At 41.4% G+C, this 18,173-nt stretch overlaps 1 protein-coding gene across 6 annotated transcripts in view; it reads left to right on the forward strand.

Annotated features, from left to right (window-relative positions):
• Positions 1-9,726: 9,726 nt before the first annotated feature.
• Positions 9,727-18,173, forward strand: part of ugt5d1 (UDP glucuronosyltransferase 5 family, polypeptide D1) — an 11,672-nt gene continuing 3,225 nt past the window's right edge. Inside the window, exons 1-4 of one of the 6 annotated variants that reach the window (XM_050040017.1) lie at positions 9,727-9,839; positions 15,694-15,849; positions 16,061-16,359; positions 16,463-17,176. In XM_050040017.1, the coding sequence (XP_049895974.1) occupies positions 15,846-15,849; positions 16,061-16,359; positions 16,463-17,176 (1,017 nt within the window). In that variant the 5' untranslated portion in view covers positions 9,727-9,839; positions 15,694-15,845. Of the gene's footprint in view, positions 9,840-13,262; positions 13,507-14,336; positions 14,460-15,407; positions 15,466-15,578; positions 15,850-16,060; positions 16,360-16,462; positions 17,177-18,173 lie in introns of those variants that run through there. The other 5 variants (XM_050040026.1, XM_050040011.1, XM_050040033.1 and 2 more) reach the window with 5 other exon arrangements.

Raw genomic sequence — 18,173 nt, forward strand, 5'->3', positions numbered from 1 at the left:
GACATTATCATCAGTTTATAAAAAAACCCCGGACGCCCCGGACGCCCCGGACGGGACGTGAAAAGTGGACATGTCCGGGCAAAAGAGGACGTTTGGTCAGCCTAACGTAGCGCCATCTTGTGGGTCAAATTACCTATGTCAGCATTTACCTTGGTCTATAGGTCGCACCGGTCTATAACCCGCACCCAACTTTTTAGATGAAAAAAAAGGAAAAAAAAGTGCGACTTATACACCAAGTTTTACGGTAAATGAGCTCTATACAACATTCAGATCATTAATATGGCAGCAAACAACTATTTGCTTTGCAAAGATGTAGTGGAGTAATGGTGTCCTGAGCAGAGATTTAAGTCATGCTCACTTGTGATCCGAGCTTCTCTGCTCTTTGTTGTGGTAGACAGTTCAGCCGCATGTTAGGGTGCTTTCAGACCTAGAGTTGTCTTGCTTTGGTCTGAATCAGGAACTAATTTTGTTACAAAGTTGCATAACTGCCTAGAGTTGGTTCATGTTCTCACGGCAGCATTTACAAGCGAACCAGATAAAATGCCTTGTGCAAAAAAGCTGCACTTAATTGGTCAGAATTTCCATGTGGGAAAAATCCAGGAAGTAAACAAAACGTTGAAGAAGAGTACACTTGAAAGATAAATGTGACACTTTCTAATGTCACAATGGAGGGACAACTACGCAGGTTGATTTTAGCGCTGGTCAGAGTGTACTATATTGCTGTCATTGTTCATTTTAGTCAAACCATACAGTTTGCAAACCAAGTAATAAAAAATGTTTTGATGCATTGGATACGTTGAATGTGCATATTAAGGCAGTGCAGGAAAAGGTGCACATTAATAATCTTCCAGGACTGTAACATGCTCACACGTGTTTTTACCATCACAATGAGTAATGAGACTGCAGTTGGTTCAGATCGAGGTCGGAACACGTTCTCACCACAAACAAACTGCACCAGAGTTTGTTTATAACCAAACCGAGGCCGCCTCTTCAAGAAGGTCTCGGTCCAGTTGTTTCGGTGCACACCCGAATACAATATCTGTGTTCACACCTGCCTAAATGAACTGTAATTAGGGAGCACACAAACTTGAGTTTGACTGAACGTAACCAAACAGGGCAGCACCCTTAGTGTATGTGACTCCCGTGTGTGTATCCCACTGGCTAGCTAATAACCACCACTCTGCCCTGCATTCATGCTACTGATATTGGGATGGTGATGTCATAGAAGCCCACCCTCTTAAATCACACTTCAAAGTTGAGTTTTGTAATGTACAGTACATTGTATGCAAGAATGAAACAGTTAAATTGATACTTTCTGGTTAAAAACATCCTGAACAGTAGGAGAGAATGAATGGTTTGAAACATAATAAAAACACAGCGGCCGTCTGTCATGTGCTCCATGTCTGCCACAAGTGTTTTGATTCATGCTGCATCACAGCCATCGACCCTCCACAGGAAAAATAAGCGTGCACCATTCTGCCCTGCAAAATACGACTGTCTGTCATCACAGCAGAGGTGGGGTGTGCAGTGCATTGGCCAGTAGCCAGCTGGCACCACACCAGAATTAGACTGACAAGTTACAAGGTGCAGTGATGAAAAAGTTAATGTGGTTTGTTAAAGAGCACCAACCAGTATGTACATTACGCTGCTGTATCCATAAGGCTAAGCATGAGCTATGGTTGGAAAACGTATCGCTTTTAGTATAATCACAGGGGGTGGTGCTGAGTGTGGGTATGGGTGTAAAGTGATGCTGCTCTTCAGACTTTGCAGGGTGCCAGGTTTAGGATATTTAGCGTATGTCAGATGTTTCAAGTCAGCCCTCTGGAGACACCTAAAGAGCTGTCAATCCATCGCTTTTATCACAACCCCGATGTTGATGAGGGGGGATTAATTGTGAATTCCTTACCTTTAAATCACTCAACAAAACTGTCAAGTGGATGGGATGCTGGAAAAACTGAGAAAGAGGATAAGTCAGAAAAGACAGAACAAGGGGAGGGTTGTGCATCAGTGTGTGTGTGTGCATCTGTTCAGTGACATCACTGGCGATGCCTGTTCGAATGGAGTGTGGATGTCTGACTCTTCTGTCTACAGACAGGATAGTATTCCAGCAACAGCAGATCAGGGGGATTTCATGCATTTTTCAGTCTGTTGGCTGCTAATTCAGACTGATTGAACACATAAACCGGCCTTGGTAATTTGATAGATGTCTAGAAACCTCAATGAATTCATGCACTAATAGAGCCAGTGAATTACAGCAATGGGCCTGTTTCCGTCTGGCTCCCATTCTGAGGAGAATATATTTGTGTTGTTAAAGACAAATGATAAACAGCGACAAGTTGGTGAAAGAAAAAGCCAGAGTTTAACACAGGCTTGGAGATACTGTCATAGCTTTGAGAATGTGTGTGTGTGCAGCTCGGTTTATGATGAAAAATGCACACTTAGGGACTGGGGATTTGTTTTCAGCGAAACGACATTTATCAACAGCAAAAAGAGAACAGTGCTGTGAGGATAGGAAAATCTCTGCTCCCTTATTAGTAATGTTGATGCAAGTTCTTTCAAGTTGAGTGAGAGTACTTGAACTCACTGCGGATTAGATAAGGTGGCCCTTCCTCTGTCTGGGCTGCGTCAAGGAAAAAGTCCAGGGTGTCAATCACAGTCTCTAAAACAGCACTTCCCTCCTGGAAACAGAGAAACAACAGAGAACATCAGCTTAACAGTGTACTGCTATAGACAGGGGCTGCAGCAAAATGTATTTTAGCCACATAAAAATACAAACAAATAAAAAAATCAAGATTAGTTTAAGTGTATACTATATTTAGAATATTTTCTCTGTTTTACCTCACATATTTGGACAGCAGTGGACCAACAACTCCTTTGTTATGTGAAGTAAAATTGCTGTTTTTGTCAATGGAGCCTGGTAGCCAGGGCCGCCCCTCCCTAAACGCAGAACACGCGCTGTGCGTAGGGCCTCATCTTCCATGGGGGGCCACATTTTGTGTGAGGGGACACATTTGCGCATATGCGCAATGGATGCGCACATGCGCTACCGTGAGGCGCACGTAGAATCAGCTCGAGGAAGGAGAGAAGAGACCTGACCGCCCATGCGTCGCTGCAATGATTGACAGTACTAAACATCTGAACAATAAGAGGGGTGCGCTGGCAGGCACTTGCAGAGCTGCAGCAGGTGAAGAGTTGTCGACATGTCGTCCAAAAGAGCCTCAGGAGTATGTGCGGGGACGGGAAGGCGGGCGGGCTCCACGGAGGGGGAGACCCGAGCCTCGGGGGTATGTGCGGGGCCGGGAGGTCGGATGCTCCCAGAGAGGGGAGAGGGAGAAATATAGCTAAATAAGATGAAAATAGAAAAGAATGTCTCTGTATTTTATTTCTGTTTTCAGTGTTTAATTAAGGTGGGAGAGGCGGAGGGCTGAGGGAGATCTGACGCCTCCAGAGAGGGGAGAGGGAGAAATATAAAAAAATAAGATTAAATAGGAAAAACCTGTCTCCCTCTTTTATTTTATTTTCAGTGTTTAATCAAGGGTGGGGGATTGAGGTGGTGGAAGTTACTTTCTTTTGATGAGTAATTGATGGCTATTTGTGACTCAGATTTGTTTATTTATTTATTTATTTCAGTTTGAAGTTATTTTTATTTAATATTTATTTATTTCAGGTTGAATTTTTTATTTTATTTGACTCATACAGCCAAACTACTGTATCTACAGTACATTTGTTATTGCCAATAAAGGTTGTCAAGTTAAATGGCAAGTTTTTGTACGGTCATTTTGTACCTATGATACATTTGGGATGGGGGCCTCCAAATAAAATTTCGCTTAGGGCCCCAATTTGGTCAGGGGCAGCCCTGCTGGTAGCTACGAGATAACAGTTTCAGTTCCCGTCAAAAAGGGCTGTCTGACGAAAAGGTGAAGCAGTGAAAACCTAAAGATAGCATGTACTGAAACTGATGCTGTTGTGTGTCTCTTAAGTGGCTAAAACCTAGCCAACTGAGGCAGTGTTTGCTTAGCGCTATTTCATTCTATGTACATAACCCAGGGCTTTTCTACCCAGAAGACACTGTAAACAAACATTGTAATCGGGTCTGCATGCTCTTACATTACAGTATCTGTGTGCATGCATGCATGAGTGTTTAAATGTGAATTGGCACCGCAGAATATGACTATTTCTGTAAGTTGTGGGTCACTTACGAAGCAGCTATTATGCTGTTTCCTGTGCAGTATAGTGGGCTTCTAAAAACAAACTCTGGTCCAAAAAAGAAAGAAAAAATGAATTAAAGTCGACTGTACGAGACGCAACGCAAATTTCATTGACTATGAGTGAATGGAAGTAGACATGATTTTGTAACTGACCTTACTTTGCTTTTCCTTACTGAGTTACAGCAAAACAACAGTCACACACTGGACCACGTGTGGCTGAGATAAACACTGGCATGACCGAATGCACCAGTGCTTGCGCACACACACAGAGGAGGGCAGAGAGGTGTGTAATACTTTTCATAAGCTCCTCTAACTGTTCTTTTCCATTAAAACAAAGATCTTATCATAACTGACACTCACTGCGGAACAAAAACAACGAGAAGGCAGACGTTTTCCCTTTCTTTTTCTCAGCACAGAAGTAGAGGACTGAATCCATTTGCTGTGTATTTGAGAGGAAGATCGGCATCGATTGGTGCCTTGATATTGCAAATTGTCTTCCAGATAAGCTTCACTGAAAGTATCCAATGGAGAAGAAATGCCACATGGAACAGTCTAGTGATTTCAAGTCAATTCCTTACTATCAGGATAACTGTTCTTGACTTGTCTTCATGTTTTTAAAGCCAAATGATAACACCAGGAAAATATAGGAGCTTTAACCAAGTTTGATATCAAAGTTGTGTAAACACAGACTAACTGTATGGACCACATACAGAAAAAAACAACATGTAAAGGAAGAATAAGAAAACTGCACTGGTTTGTTTCTCTGTGTATGAGCAGTGTAGGAGGTTCTGCGGACTGTCTGGAAAATAATTTGAGAACAAACACACTGATATCTTCTTGGACATTCCATGTGAAGTATTGGGTCTGTGGAAGGAGGGGAGTTACAGTACTCTGAGGAAGGAGTTGAGACTGCTTTTCAGTGGGAGACAGATATTTGGCACTGGCTCTTGGCTGGAAAGTTAAAAGGCGCTGGACTGGTGTCCAGGCTATGATACGGTACGGAGGACATTGGGGGTGGGAGGAACAGGTCTGGATCTGGGGCCCTTGGGATGTAATTACTGTCTGAAGTGATCCTGAGTGGGATTTTAGGTGGGTGAGTCTAGAGCACAGGCAGTGTAGTTTATGTTTCTCAGACTGGCTCTGTGTTAAACTACTCAGCAGTTCATCTGTCCAATATTTGAAGAAGGATTGTGATGGAACCTTATAGACTTTATAGCCATGTTTCCAGCACCATGAGGCTGTCCTTTGAGCTAAATGCCAATGTCAGCATGCAAACAGTGCTCGCAATGACAATGCAAAGAGACTAGTATTACTGTCAGCAGGTATAATGTTTATATCATGCTCCCTCACCATCTTAGTTGGGCTATCTGACAAATAACGCCCCCCCGAATGGTATTATGTACTTCATGTAAAGTTTTGTATTGTACTTATCCAGGTAACCATTGTACTCGGCCCATTTGCTGCCAAGTGTTGGCTGACTCGGCTGGGTTCCGGCTTTATGGTGCCAAATGTGAGTCAGATTTGGCCCATTTACCCTTGCCAAATCTGGCCCAGATTTAGTGGCTACAGATGCGCGGCAGTTGGACAAAACAGCAGCCAGCACCAAAACACGTTCTGGCCAACTGATGGTTGCCAAATCTGGGCCTGATTGGGTGCTGTAGACATCCCGGCTGAGACACGGCTGCCAGAATCAGGCCAGTCTATTTGGCCCGATTCTGGGAAGTCATTCATTCTGAGTCTCCACGGAGTTGGTTAAACGAACGTGGCCCAACTTTTTTCATCCCTCACACGGAGTTTGGGCCGATGCTGTGCTGAGTCATTTTGGCTACCTGGGTCACGGTAAGTTATGTAAATTAGGTTTAGACAAGTAAAGTTACAGAGGTTAGGTTTAGGGAAAGAAACACGGTGACAACGTACCTTAAGATAACTCAGTTCACTTGGTTTTGCACAGTTCTGAACACTGATCTCTTCTGGGAAAGTCCTGTGTTCTGTGACCCATCCACCACCCAACCCAAATAGGTATAGCTGCAGCTGGAGCAGCTACGTGACCTGCTCACTAGCTATATGACTCACCCACCATACCTACACATAAGTCCACTTTGCCCCTTGGCCCAGAAGCAGAAGAAAATGCTAAGTTAGTGATTAGCTAGCTTTGAAGTATTAGGTTAAAAGAGACGCAATAAAGGTCCAGGTAAGGGTAATGGTAAGGGGGTTACATCTTGTTACTTATAAAATGAATCACGTCTTTGTTTATGGATTATAAAGTGGATTATTGCTACATTTAGCCAAATTTTTATTCACTACAGTGTCGTGTTGTTGCAGGGTTCAGATAAACGTTGCAGTGGTTTGTCTTGTACTAATGGTGGCTGCGGTTTGTAGGGACGTGTCGTGCACGCTACAAATGGAGCGTGTCTGCAGCTATACCTGTCTCCCTCAACCTTCCTCTTTACCCAGACCACTTCCTTTTTCACTTACGTCAGCGCATTGGTCACAGCCTTCCCGATTATATAGGTTATAGACACAAATTACTGGCTCATGATTACTTTGAATATATATGATCTGTGGTGCATTACTTATCATAAGTATACGTACAAAAAGTGCATTGGAACAGCCTGTTGTGTTAGCAGACTAACATTTCTGGATTAGGTATACACACAAAGCACAGCTAAGGTTGATGGGAATGTCAATGTTTTGCAGGTATTTGATTATAAACCAAAGTACTGGACAAAGTAGAATTTTGAGCTGGCAGTGCCACTCGATGAAAAATTAGGGGATCAACAAAGTGAGCGTAATTTATCCCAAGGGGCGCCTCGATGTGTGAAGCAAAGACAATGGCAATCCATCTCATAGTTGTTGAGACATTTAATTCAAAACTACAAAAGTCCGAAGCCAAACTCAGAGGATTTATAATGCGTGAACCATTAATGTTTTGCACCAAAGTCTGGGCTAATTTGTCAAGTAAATGTTTCACAGGATAAGTGAAAACTTTGACCTGCTGGTGGTGCAAGAGGAAATGGAGGAGGACAACCAGATTCATCCTCTGGACACAATGAATATCTGCAATGTATTTCATGGCATAGACCAAAGTGATGGGCCAACAGACTGACATTGCCATCCCTAGCTAAAAGCTAAAATACTTTATTCGTCCAGACTAAGCACAGTCTGGAACAGCTGAAACAGTAACAACTGAACACAAGTGGAGAATGAAAGCTGGAAGATGCAGCCAGAGAATCTTCTGAGTATATGGGTCCATTTTCTGTTTCAGAACTGACAACACTTCAATAGAATAAAGCTCATTTGGGTATTAAAAAAGAGAACGCAATCTGTGGGTCCATAAAACCAGTCTCCCATTCACTGTCTATGGAGCAGCTCCACACTTTATACCCTATGACATCACAAGTTTGAGACTCACTTCTCTGGTTTCTGGCTCTGAGAGAGAGAGTAGCTCACACTCACAAATATTGATTGAACTTTCATAGGCCATGGAAATAACATCGGAATTTATAACTTAGGTGGTGTTCCCCTTTAAGGCAAGTGAAACCACTTATTAACTCCTCAACTGATCCATTTCACTTCGTCATTACTCATATAAATTTGAATAAATCATGTGTGTGTTTTACTTACAATTAAAGGTATGCTTTTGCTGCCCAGTGTGGTAATGGTTTTGGGGTGTGTGTGTGTGTGTGTGTGTGTGGTGGTTTCATGAGTTGATTTCTCCACTGCTTACATCATGCTGTGACCTTTACCTTTTTTTACTGTTTATGGATATTTACAAAAGACTCTCCAGTGTAAACGTTAAGCCTTAGGAAGTTACAGAGATCTTTGAACTAGGTGTGACTGAACTATTCTGTGTTCTGGACGAGGCCCCTTCATAACTAAACACTGGCCAGCTTCACGCAAAACACTTCTGACTATAACTTTGGATTTTGTAAACGGACCAGACCTCTGGGACTTTTTTCTTATACACAACATACATGATTTTTAGCCAGTTAATGTGTTGAACAGATTCCAATGATACAAAGACGTGTGGGGTGCCAGCATTGTTTGGTTTGTGTCCTAAATGGGGCTATAAATCTCTCTGTCTGTATGTTATATACAGTAAACTAATTACAATCAATGTTGTAAGCACAGGAAATGGATATCAGGTATGCCTCTTTGATAAGAGTGCATGGCCTCTTACATACTTTGGGTCAAACTCTGAACAGTCCAAAGTCTGTTATGTCATAAGAGACACATTCAGAGCTTATGAATCCCATGAATAGAATATTGGCATGTTAGAGACGTGACGACTACTTCACAAGGATCCTGAAAAAACAGCTGAATGGACAGCAATCAGTGGAGGTATAACAATCCACACAGCTTACTGTTGTGTGCTATGCATAATGCAAAGTTTATGGTTTGATCAGGTATGACAGCTGGAGAGCTGCAGAGTTTCAAATTTGGCCTTTAGTGTTCTCTAAGAGGATGCAGTTAAGTGATTAAAGTGTTTCAACAAAGTGGAATTTCGCCAGTAAGACCAAAAGTAATTCCCATGTGGAATGACGCACAGCAGACATGCCCTTTCCTCTTCCCGTGTATGCTCTTTGTTAGCCAGCAAGTGTTGGCCACAGAGGTCAATGCTGTCTGTGGAGATTATGGTACAAAATAACGACCTGCACAGATTGCTTTTCTTAGGGCTTGGGTTGTGAGGGCTGTTTGTCTGATCAACGTTCAAGGTTTTGTTACCTTGCAAAAAGCTTGTTGCTCTTTAAAAGTAAATGTTTGACTCAAAAGACATTATATTTATTTGCACAACAATGAGGGGAGAGCACGCTGCTCTTTAATATAGGTCTTATAAGGACAAATACAGACTCTTTAAAAATGAGGCCCATCCATACACACAACATGAGGTCTGAGAACAAATTGCTGTCTTATACACTGTGGTAACTCATATGAACACTTTCATTATTACTTAACACTCTCATTCAAGTTAAAGATCAGGACTTCCCAGTGCAAAGCTAACGAGCCCGCTAGGAGAACTACCATCCAAATAGCTTCTTAAGAAAAATAAACACCCTGTTGGATTACAAGAATCAGATATCAGAAATAGGAATGCATTACGCATCACTAATCAATCATCATTACTATGTGTGTGCATTTGAATGTGTAGATGTGTGTGTCACATGCACGTGTGTATTCGAATGCCCTCTCCAGAGAGCTGTCAGTGCTCCAGTGATGTTCTCCATGTCCAGAATGGAAGACAGATTGAGCGCTATGGATGGAAAAATAATCACCGTGTTCACACGTGCGTGCGACTTTGCATTTGCGTGCACACGTGCAGGGGGGCCGGTACGGGGGCCCCGTGCTGAATCATGTCCAGTGATGAAGATGGCGAAATAGAATGAAATCATAAACCTTGAGGAGTTTTTGATCTCTCCCAGATGATTGAACTGACTCCACGGAGCAGAAAGGGAGGCAGAGGTTAGCGTCGTTAAAAGCTGCTGAACTTTAGACCTTGTTGTGAATGGAGTGGATGCTACGTATTTGTAGTTAATGCTGATACAGCTTGTACATTGAGGTGTTTTTTTCCCTTATCGTGGATATCTGCTTTTGGACTCATCAATCAAATATGCTGTACGTCTGAGACAGTCAGTGAGTGAGCCAAAACCAACACACATATTGCTTTATATCAGTAACTTCCATAGACTGTAAATGATGCAACAGGCTCCAGTACTGTGTGGGGTCTTCACATAAACAGTCCACACTGTTTACGATTGTTTATGTGAATGACTTTATGGTGGATTGCACTATAGGTTGTTGACTGATAGACACGTTTGTTTTACCCGTTCATCAGAGATGCTGGTAACTGTTTGCATTTGCAAAGGTAAATAAATGGACTTCGGGGAGTTATTTGGCTACATCTGCTTGTTACATTAGTGGTGAAGGTGAAGATGTCATGTCGTCTCATGCACTTTCCTTTGTTCTCTTTAATGGCTCCATATTTTCCAGTTATCTGTTTGGGATAATAAATAATAAATAATAAATGAAGCATCATGAAAAGATTTTCTGGCAAGACATGCTGGAAATATTAAAAAGAAAGACAATTATTAAAGATATTAAAAGTTAATTTTGTGATACACGAGGGAGCAGATCTAAGAGGCGTACAGATTCCAAGAACTGTTTTGAAAACTTTTTGTGTGCGCAGGAAGACTTTTAAATGCAAGAGATGACGTAATAAGCTTAATTATTTTCATGATGTCTGTGCTTGCCTATTGTTCGTCTTCTGGGATTGATTTTTGACAAATCAGCTTCATATTGGAACTGTTTTTGACAGATGACTTTTACATTTTGCGCTCTGAACTCCCTTGAACGCACTAATAGGGAAAAGGTTTTTAAAACAATGACAGCAAATTGAATTTAAAAAAAAAAAATGTCTGTCTCTGTCTTTGCATGTTTATGTTGCAATAATTCAGGCATAAACTGAAACAAATGATCAATGAAATGCAACTGGTGTTAGCCGGTAGTCTATTTTTTACTGAATGTTGCACATCACAAACACAGGTATGGTCGTGGAATACAGACTACATTTACAAATGCTGTTTAACTTGAAAAGGCAAGAAAGTATTGCATTTTGAAGGGTACATCTCATTGTACAACAAATTCATGATAATTTCTAAATTGTTGGTTTATGCATACAGTCACCGATGTCATTAAATCCCTGCGGTCAGCTGGGTTGATCCTGTGTGATCTCATAATAAAACAGGCTCCTTACTCCCATCTATGAAGTTAGCCTGCAAGGTGTAATTGAGAAAAACATGTAAAACAAAGCAAGGAGAAATCAAAGGCAGCTGGCTAAAATGGAGCCTGTAATCCGCTTTATAATTTGTCTCTGGTGACTTATCTGTCCTGTAATCCAGGCTGTGTATAGGAAGCTCAAAAAATTAAAGGTCACTTTGCCTGTGTGTGTTTGAATGGGCCCTTATGACTAACAAACTAAGTCCTACGATGAGTAACAAAAGCGACGGTAGCCTCTACTGAAGAGAGTTTTTGTTCACACAGGACAAAGAATTTGACTCTTTTTTTTTCCTGAGAAACTATCCATCACTTAAACACTGAGATCACATGTGTAGTACCTTTTATTCCCCGAGCAGGTTGGCACATGAGAGAGGAACTTCATCAGGGTGTCACTTGCAGTTGTGTTTGTTTTTTAAGGTTTTCATCTGTCAGCTGCAGGATCCTGCTAACGCACTGAGATCATCATCATCATCTCCACCCCAAGGAAACTTGAACGGCTCAATTCCAAACACACACACACACACACACACACACACACACAGAGGATGTCACAGTAATGGGAGAGTCATTTGGCAAGTGCATACCTGCTCTCTCTCAATCTGAAAATGGAAAAAAGCAAACAGAGGAATGTGAGTCTGTTCAACAGAGGTGACATTGACCGAGGTTTCACATATCTGACTGGATTGATGCATTCTTATTGGGCACTTTAAAGGGCCACTTCATCCTTTTCCAGTGTTCCCACAAAGGTATAAGTGTTTCCTCCTTCACCAAACCACCACATGATGGAATTTGTCATGGAAGAAATTGTCACAGGGTTACAGCCTCCTCCAGCTGACTTGCAAGCACTTTTTTTTACAGTGGGAAAGCCTTTATTTTTAGTAGGCTGTGTGGTGAAACTGATTTTCTACGGGGCTTAAAATGTGCACGATGCAACTGGAGGGAAAGATTTGTTTGTATGTGGGAATTTCTGTTTGAGGGATTGTCGGCAGGAAATGAGTAATTCCATATGTTCCATGTGGCTTGTTTATGAGTGTGTATGGTGTCCTGTGACGCAGGTGGTGAAGCAATATCAGACTATTCCCATCCCAACTCTTTCACCACAGTGATAGGATGGTTGACAATGTCTAGAAAAACCCTTTTCACCTCTCGGACAACGCAAGAAATCAAAATGTTTATTAGCGAAGCACTGCACTCATCAGACTGCAATATGGACACCTACTCCACCTCATGTGGAGATATATGAAATCTTGCTGCTCCCATTGTTTTGGGCAGAAAGTGATGGACTTTTAAACAGAATGTGTGGCTGATAGTCCCCTTCCACTCAAAAATGTGTTCTTCTTCTGTTTATGTCCCATAAAATGTCTGAATTTGGCTCTACTGACTTACATCTGTGTAAAGTTTGTCACTAGAGAGGTGCTTTCACATTCCTCTACTGAACGGGGTGATGTCTGTGCATTTCCTCAAAATCTGCAATTCAAACTTACGTCTGGCAAACTACAATAGGTATGACACTAATAACCCACATATCGACATGGGACTTTGACACAACATTGGCAAAGAAACCCAAAACCTCCAGAACAGAGTGAACTTGTCAGTGCACACAGACAATATGTGCAAACATATTGGAGTGTGCAGGGTTTGGAAGTAAACTGGACCCTGAAGTCTCTTCCACTATCTACCAAAAACCCCATGATAGCAGATATTATCTCATTTTTAACAATCATTAACGCTGTGTGAGCCACTGTCAGTTAGCCTACAAGCTAGCAAGCTAACAAACAATATCAACAAACAAAACATGCTTACTACATTTATACATCTCCTTGTCGCCAATTTTGTTGCACAACAGACAGAGTCTAGGTCTGACTGAAGCTCAAACACCAGTGTTTCCCCAAATGCTAGTGCACATTGTGCTTTAACTGGTCTCACATAAACAGACCTAGCTTCACATTTTGTTTTAGTGCTGTGTCAGTGCTGGAGAAAACAGAAAGAGGAAAGCGACTGCAAAAGCAAAAGCTACTGCAAGAAGTGGTGGTGGCTGGGGCAGATGCCAGATCCAGAATTTCTCAATGAGGGAGAAAGAGTAGATAGGCTTCAAGCCCCCTTTCAGTGTTTTTTTTTTTTTTTTTACTTTATTATGTGGGAAAACTATGTGAAACAAAAATATTAATTAACTAATTCGTGTTTTGACATGCTTTGAATCGTGGCTGGTGGAGGAGTTTAAGCTATCAGAAACTACTTTGCTTTGTGGTGGGGTTCACTGTGTGCCTGCTTTGAGAGACACTTGAAAAGGGCAGGCAATAGGACCAAGCAGAGACTACAAGTAGTATGTATTGTTTTGCTTCCTGGTGAGGAAAGTGAGTAATTGTTTCCCCTCCACTGTGCTTGACACCAGGAAAGCAGAGGAAGCCAGAGTGGACTCCAGAAGAGAAAGAAACTGTATAATGAATAGTGACTCACACGCTCTGCAGTTTATCTTTTTTAAACTGTATCAGTGCAGTGTAGAGAAACCAGTGATTAACCAAAGGTACAGTATGCAGGATTGTCAGCTTCTATTTGTAAACATGCTCGCCAGTGAAAGTGAAAGTAGAAGCCAACCACAGTTTCACTCGTTTTGCCTTGCTATTATTGCTTTTATGTTTTTTTTGGCACTGTGTCTCTTGAATGCCTGCTGCTTACAGTTTGCACTTGGTCGCTACCTTTTTACAAAGCACCAACCTCACCTGAGCCCTGTGAGAGTACACGCCCATAAACGTCCTGAATGCAAAAAGAATAAATAAGTGAAAGAAGAAGAAAGTAAGAAAATACAGGCAGAGGGCAGAATCTCTGCAGAAAAATCACCACACTCTTATAGTTGGTGAGTTGAGTGGCATGTCTTCTGTATGTGTCAACACATTGTTTGTTTTTTAGAAAATTCCTGCATAGTATATCTTTAGGGGTTATTCTGATTTTTCATAAACCACGTCAGGAATTTAAGGCGCCATGCCAATGTTCCGACAGCTCATTATACCAAAACCACAGTCCCAAGAAGAAGAAAAAGGATTGTTAGATTTAATATCCGCCTGTACGGTCCGACAACCTAGCCTCCACAGTGTTTTTCTTTCCTACTATGGTGAAGACCAAAGACCAAACCTACTCTGTCTCTGATTGGCTCACCCTTATATTCTGACACTTATCCTTACTAATCTCACACCTCATGCCTAAACCTAACCAACCCGACCAAACAAAGGCATGTATTGGCCAATCAGAGGCAGAGTAGTGCAGGACATGCCTTCTGCAAAGTAGCAAGGTCATTCTGCGTAATAATTAGCTATGTGCTTCTGTTTGGAACTTGGAAGTGTGTAGCCTATTTTGGGAAGACCTTTGGAGCAATGCACGTTTGTTTTTGGGGTATCAGGCTGTAGGATAATTGTGCGTTTGGTCCAGTGGAACAATTTTCAGAGTATTTGGGTACTGGAATCCTCCAATTCAGTCGTCGAAGTAAGTTGGACATTCTCTAGTACACATGATTTATCAACTCATGAATACACCTTAATAATCTTATCTATTGCTATCTTGGCATTTACTTCCTCCTTTCTTAAGAGTAAGCATCATTGTCATAAGAGTCATATTTATTCTACAGACTCTCAATAGAGACAGCCACCTGCGCATAAATGAGAGCAGCATATCAGAAGCACAAACGCAGGAGCTGCAGTCCTCCCTTTACAGTGGATTCATTCAGCCACATTACTCCTGCGCTGAAGAATTTTTATAGCAGCCAAACACAAAATCATGTACAGGTGTGAGGCTCCATTCAGACAGAGAAATACAAGGTGTCCAATATTTTCATCTTTTTCACCTCCAAGAATTCTGGCAACATAGCAATACTGCCGGCACCGCTACAGGTCACAGTAGTTGAAATATAAGGGGCGTTTCTCCTGAGTTAATTTAAAATACTGGAGCCAGTGCAGAAGTTCATGACATAGATGTTGTGTCACAGTCAAATAGATTGAATTATTTTTATTCTCTCGGTGGTGTCCTTTAGTTAAACTGCAACCAACTGTTCTAAACTCATCGTAGGTAGTGGTGAAAAATTAAGTTATTCAAGTATTGCACTTAAGAAAAACTGGAGGTACTCGCACTTTACTTGAGTGTTTACATTTTATACCACTGTTTTTTTTTTTTAACACTTTTACATCTTATAACATCTTCAATGCATCAATTTTGCTTGTAACTGTGTATTTTTACAGTGAGGTAGTGGGACTTTTACATAAAAATAAGATCTGAATACTTCCTCCACCGCTATTTTCAGTACATGCCACAGATCAACTGAGTTCATTTCTGAGACCTTCAACCTAGAGTACATTCAACTGGCAGCTATATGTGCTGCAACTTGTAGTAAACAAACTTCTGGTTCAAAAACCTGCAGAAAGTAACTGCCTGACCAAGAACTAAAACCATGAAAGCTCATACATTAATCCAGGAAACCCCACTTAACTATATTCAGGTATTTATTTGCACGTTTAACATAATATGCACACACATACACAGCACACTCTAATACTCTTATGAAAGAGGTCACAGGTTCTTCTGATGCAAGCTTGAGTGAAAGAGAGAAACCCGGTCACACTGTAGAGGACACTTCTACCAGTTTCACAACTTTACTAAAATGTAGACAAATGAAGCATAGATGACATAACAAAGAAGAAATTATCACTGCGTTTGCTATCTGCAGATCGCTCACGGCAGCACCATGGCCTCGTGACACGTGCCACATCAAGTAACTCACTGACCTTCTCTGAGACTGGAGTTTGAACTCCGATATATAACCCTTCAGGTGGACCATCATTCTGCAGGCAAGTAGCTTTGCTGTTGCCACTTTTGAGCATGGGTGAGTGAAATCAATGGACATTACAAGCTGTGTTTGGTGTCATAATGTATTTTCAAAAAACAAAATAACCTGTAGATGCACAGTTGTTTAATCAGCAGAAACTGTACCTTTATATTGATAAAAATCTATAAACTTGGTATGCACATCTCTTTGAGATGATATGTTGAAACTGAGGACGTCTCTCATGTTATATCTTTCTCTTACATCGCAGAAAGCATGGCATTGCATCGTGTGTGTGGAATATTTGTAATCCTCAGTGTATGTTTCATTTCCATCACACCACCTTGTGATGGAGGAAACATTCTGGTGTTCCCTGTGGACGGCAGCCACTGGATCAATATGAAGATCCTCATGGAAGAACTTCATGCCAGGGGACACAACCTCACTGTGATTAGGGCCTCCACCACCTGGTACATCCCAGAAAAGTCTCCTCTCTACACATCCATTACCATTGAAATTAATGCAGGTTTTGAGGACTTCTTTGATATCTACCTACAGGAGCATATGAAGGTATGTCATTATGGATTATGTAATGGGCCCCACGTGGGTCATTTAGTCATTCAAGTACTAAGATGATCACTTTTTCACCGCTTTTTAAAAACATTTTTTTCAGGCGCAGAGAGAAGGGGCCTCAGCACTTACTTTCTTCAAACTCACCAAGCAGTTCCTCGCTATGATTTCTGAGGCTCATAAAATTTGGGCTGATGCTCTCACTCAAGTCTTTGATGATGAAAATATGATCAAAAACTTAAAGGATTCCCAATATGATCTTGTTCTCACTGACCCAGCTATAGCACCAGGGGTTGTACTAGCTAAGTATCTCAAACTGCCTGTTGTGCTCAACGTTCGCTGGATTACCAGCGGAGAAGGCCACTTCACCATGGCCCCCTCACCGCTCTCTTACATCCCTGTCCCAGGATCGGGCTTAACAGACAAAATGAATTTCATCCAGAGGGTCAAGAACATGCTCTTCTACAGCATTATAGTTGTCCAGCAGAAATTCCTGGTGGGGCCGAGCTATGATGCCATCTGTGCTAAATACATTGAGGGTGGATGCGACATTATCTCGCTTCTTCAGGAAGCAGACATTTGGCTGTTCAGGTCAGATTTTGTGTTTGAATTCCCTCGGCCCACAATGCCAAATATTGTCTACATAGGAGGGTTCCAGTGCAAACCTGCCCAACCGCTGCCAGCAGATCTGGAGGAGTTTGTTCAGAGTGCTGGGGAGCACGGAGTCATCATCATGACTCTGGGAACTTTGGTGAACGCGTTGCCCAAAGACCTTGCAGATGAAATCGCTGGTGTCTTTGCCAAGATGCCTCAGAAGGTAACACGTGCCCAGAGATTCACTTTTGCATGACATGAAATGTTACAAAGACTGCAATGTGAGGTTCAAAATACTAATTTGTCCACATAGTGTCTTAGGCAGCAATTAATCTGTCATTGAATACGTTAAATTAAAGGAAATATTAAATATGAATTAGAGAGACATTAAAAAAAGACAGCAAATTAACAAATCAGGCCTTAAGGGGAATATGTCAAAGAGGAATTTATAGCCCTGTGATACACTGGCAGCCTGCCCAGGAAGTCTAATGAGGCATAATGAGTGGGTATAGAAAATGGATGGATTGATTTATAAAGATATTAAACCGGTGGCGCCCTGAGAAGTTTTTCATAATGGTGGTCCAGGAGCGGCCACTGAATATCTTAGATAGCGCACCAAAATCAAAAGCCATAACTGAATTTCATGAATTCAATGATGCTGTTGCAGTATGTAGGGTAGTTGAAATCTGTCAATATGGAGAGTTAAGGAACTACAAACCAGAGATGGGACCAAGTCACACATGTGCAAGTCTCAAGTAAGTCTCAAGTCTTAACCTTCAAGTCTCAAGTAAGTCCCAAGTCATTTTTTCTTGGGCAAGTCAAGTCAAGTCACAGGTTATGTCAAGTCAAGTCAAGTCCTGTAATAGGTCAAGTCAAGTCCAAGTCAAGTCACCTTATTATTGTAATATTACCTGCAGAATCTGATCTTAATAAAGTGAATTCAGATTCAGATTCAGATTCAGAATACTTTATTAATCCCCGGGGGGAAATTGGTTTTGTTCCAATGCTCCGTGCAAAGTAGAAATAGAAATACAGCATGAATGGAAACAAGAGATAAAGATGGAGATATAAATAAGATACTAAAATAGACAATGAAATAAATAAAATAAAATATTAAAGTAGACATTAAAATAATGTCTACTTTAATATTTTATTTTAAAGACAAGATATAAGTAACTGTCAGTAAACATTGACTTCATCGCTGCAATGTTTACTTTGCA

Source organism: Epinephelus moara, chromosome 3, assembly GCF_006386435.1.
Source record: "Epinephelus moara isolate mb chromosome 3, YSFRI_EMoa_1.0, whole genome shotgun sequence".
Lineage (NCBI taxonomy): Eukaryota > Metazoa > Chordata > Actinopteri > Perciformes > Serranidae > Epinephelus > Epinephelus moara.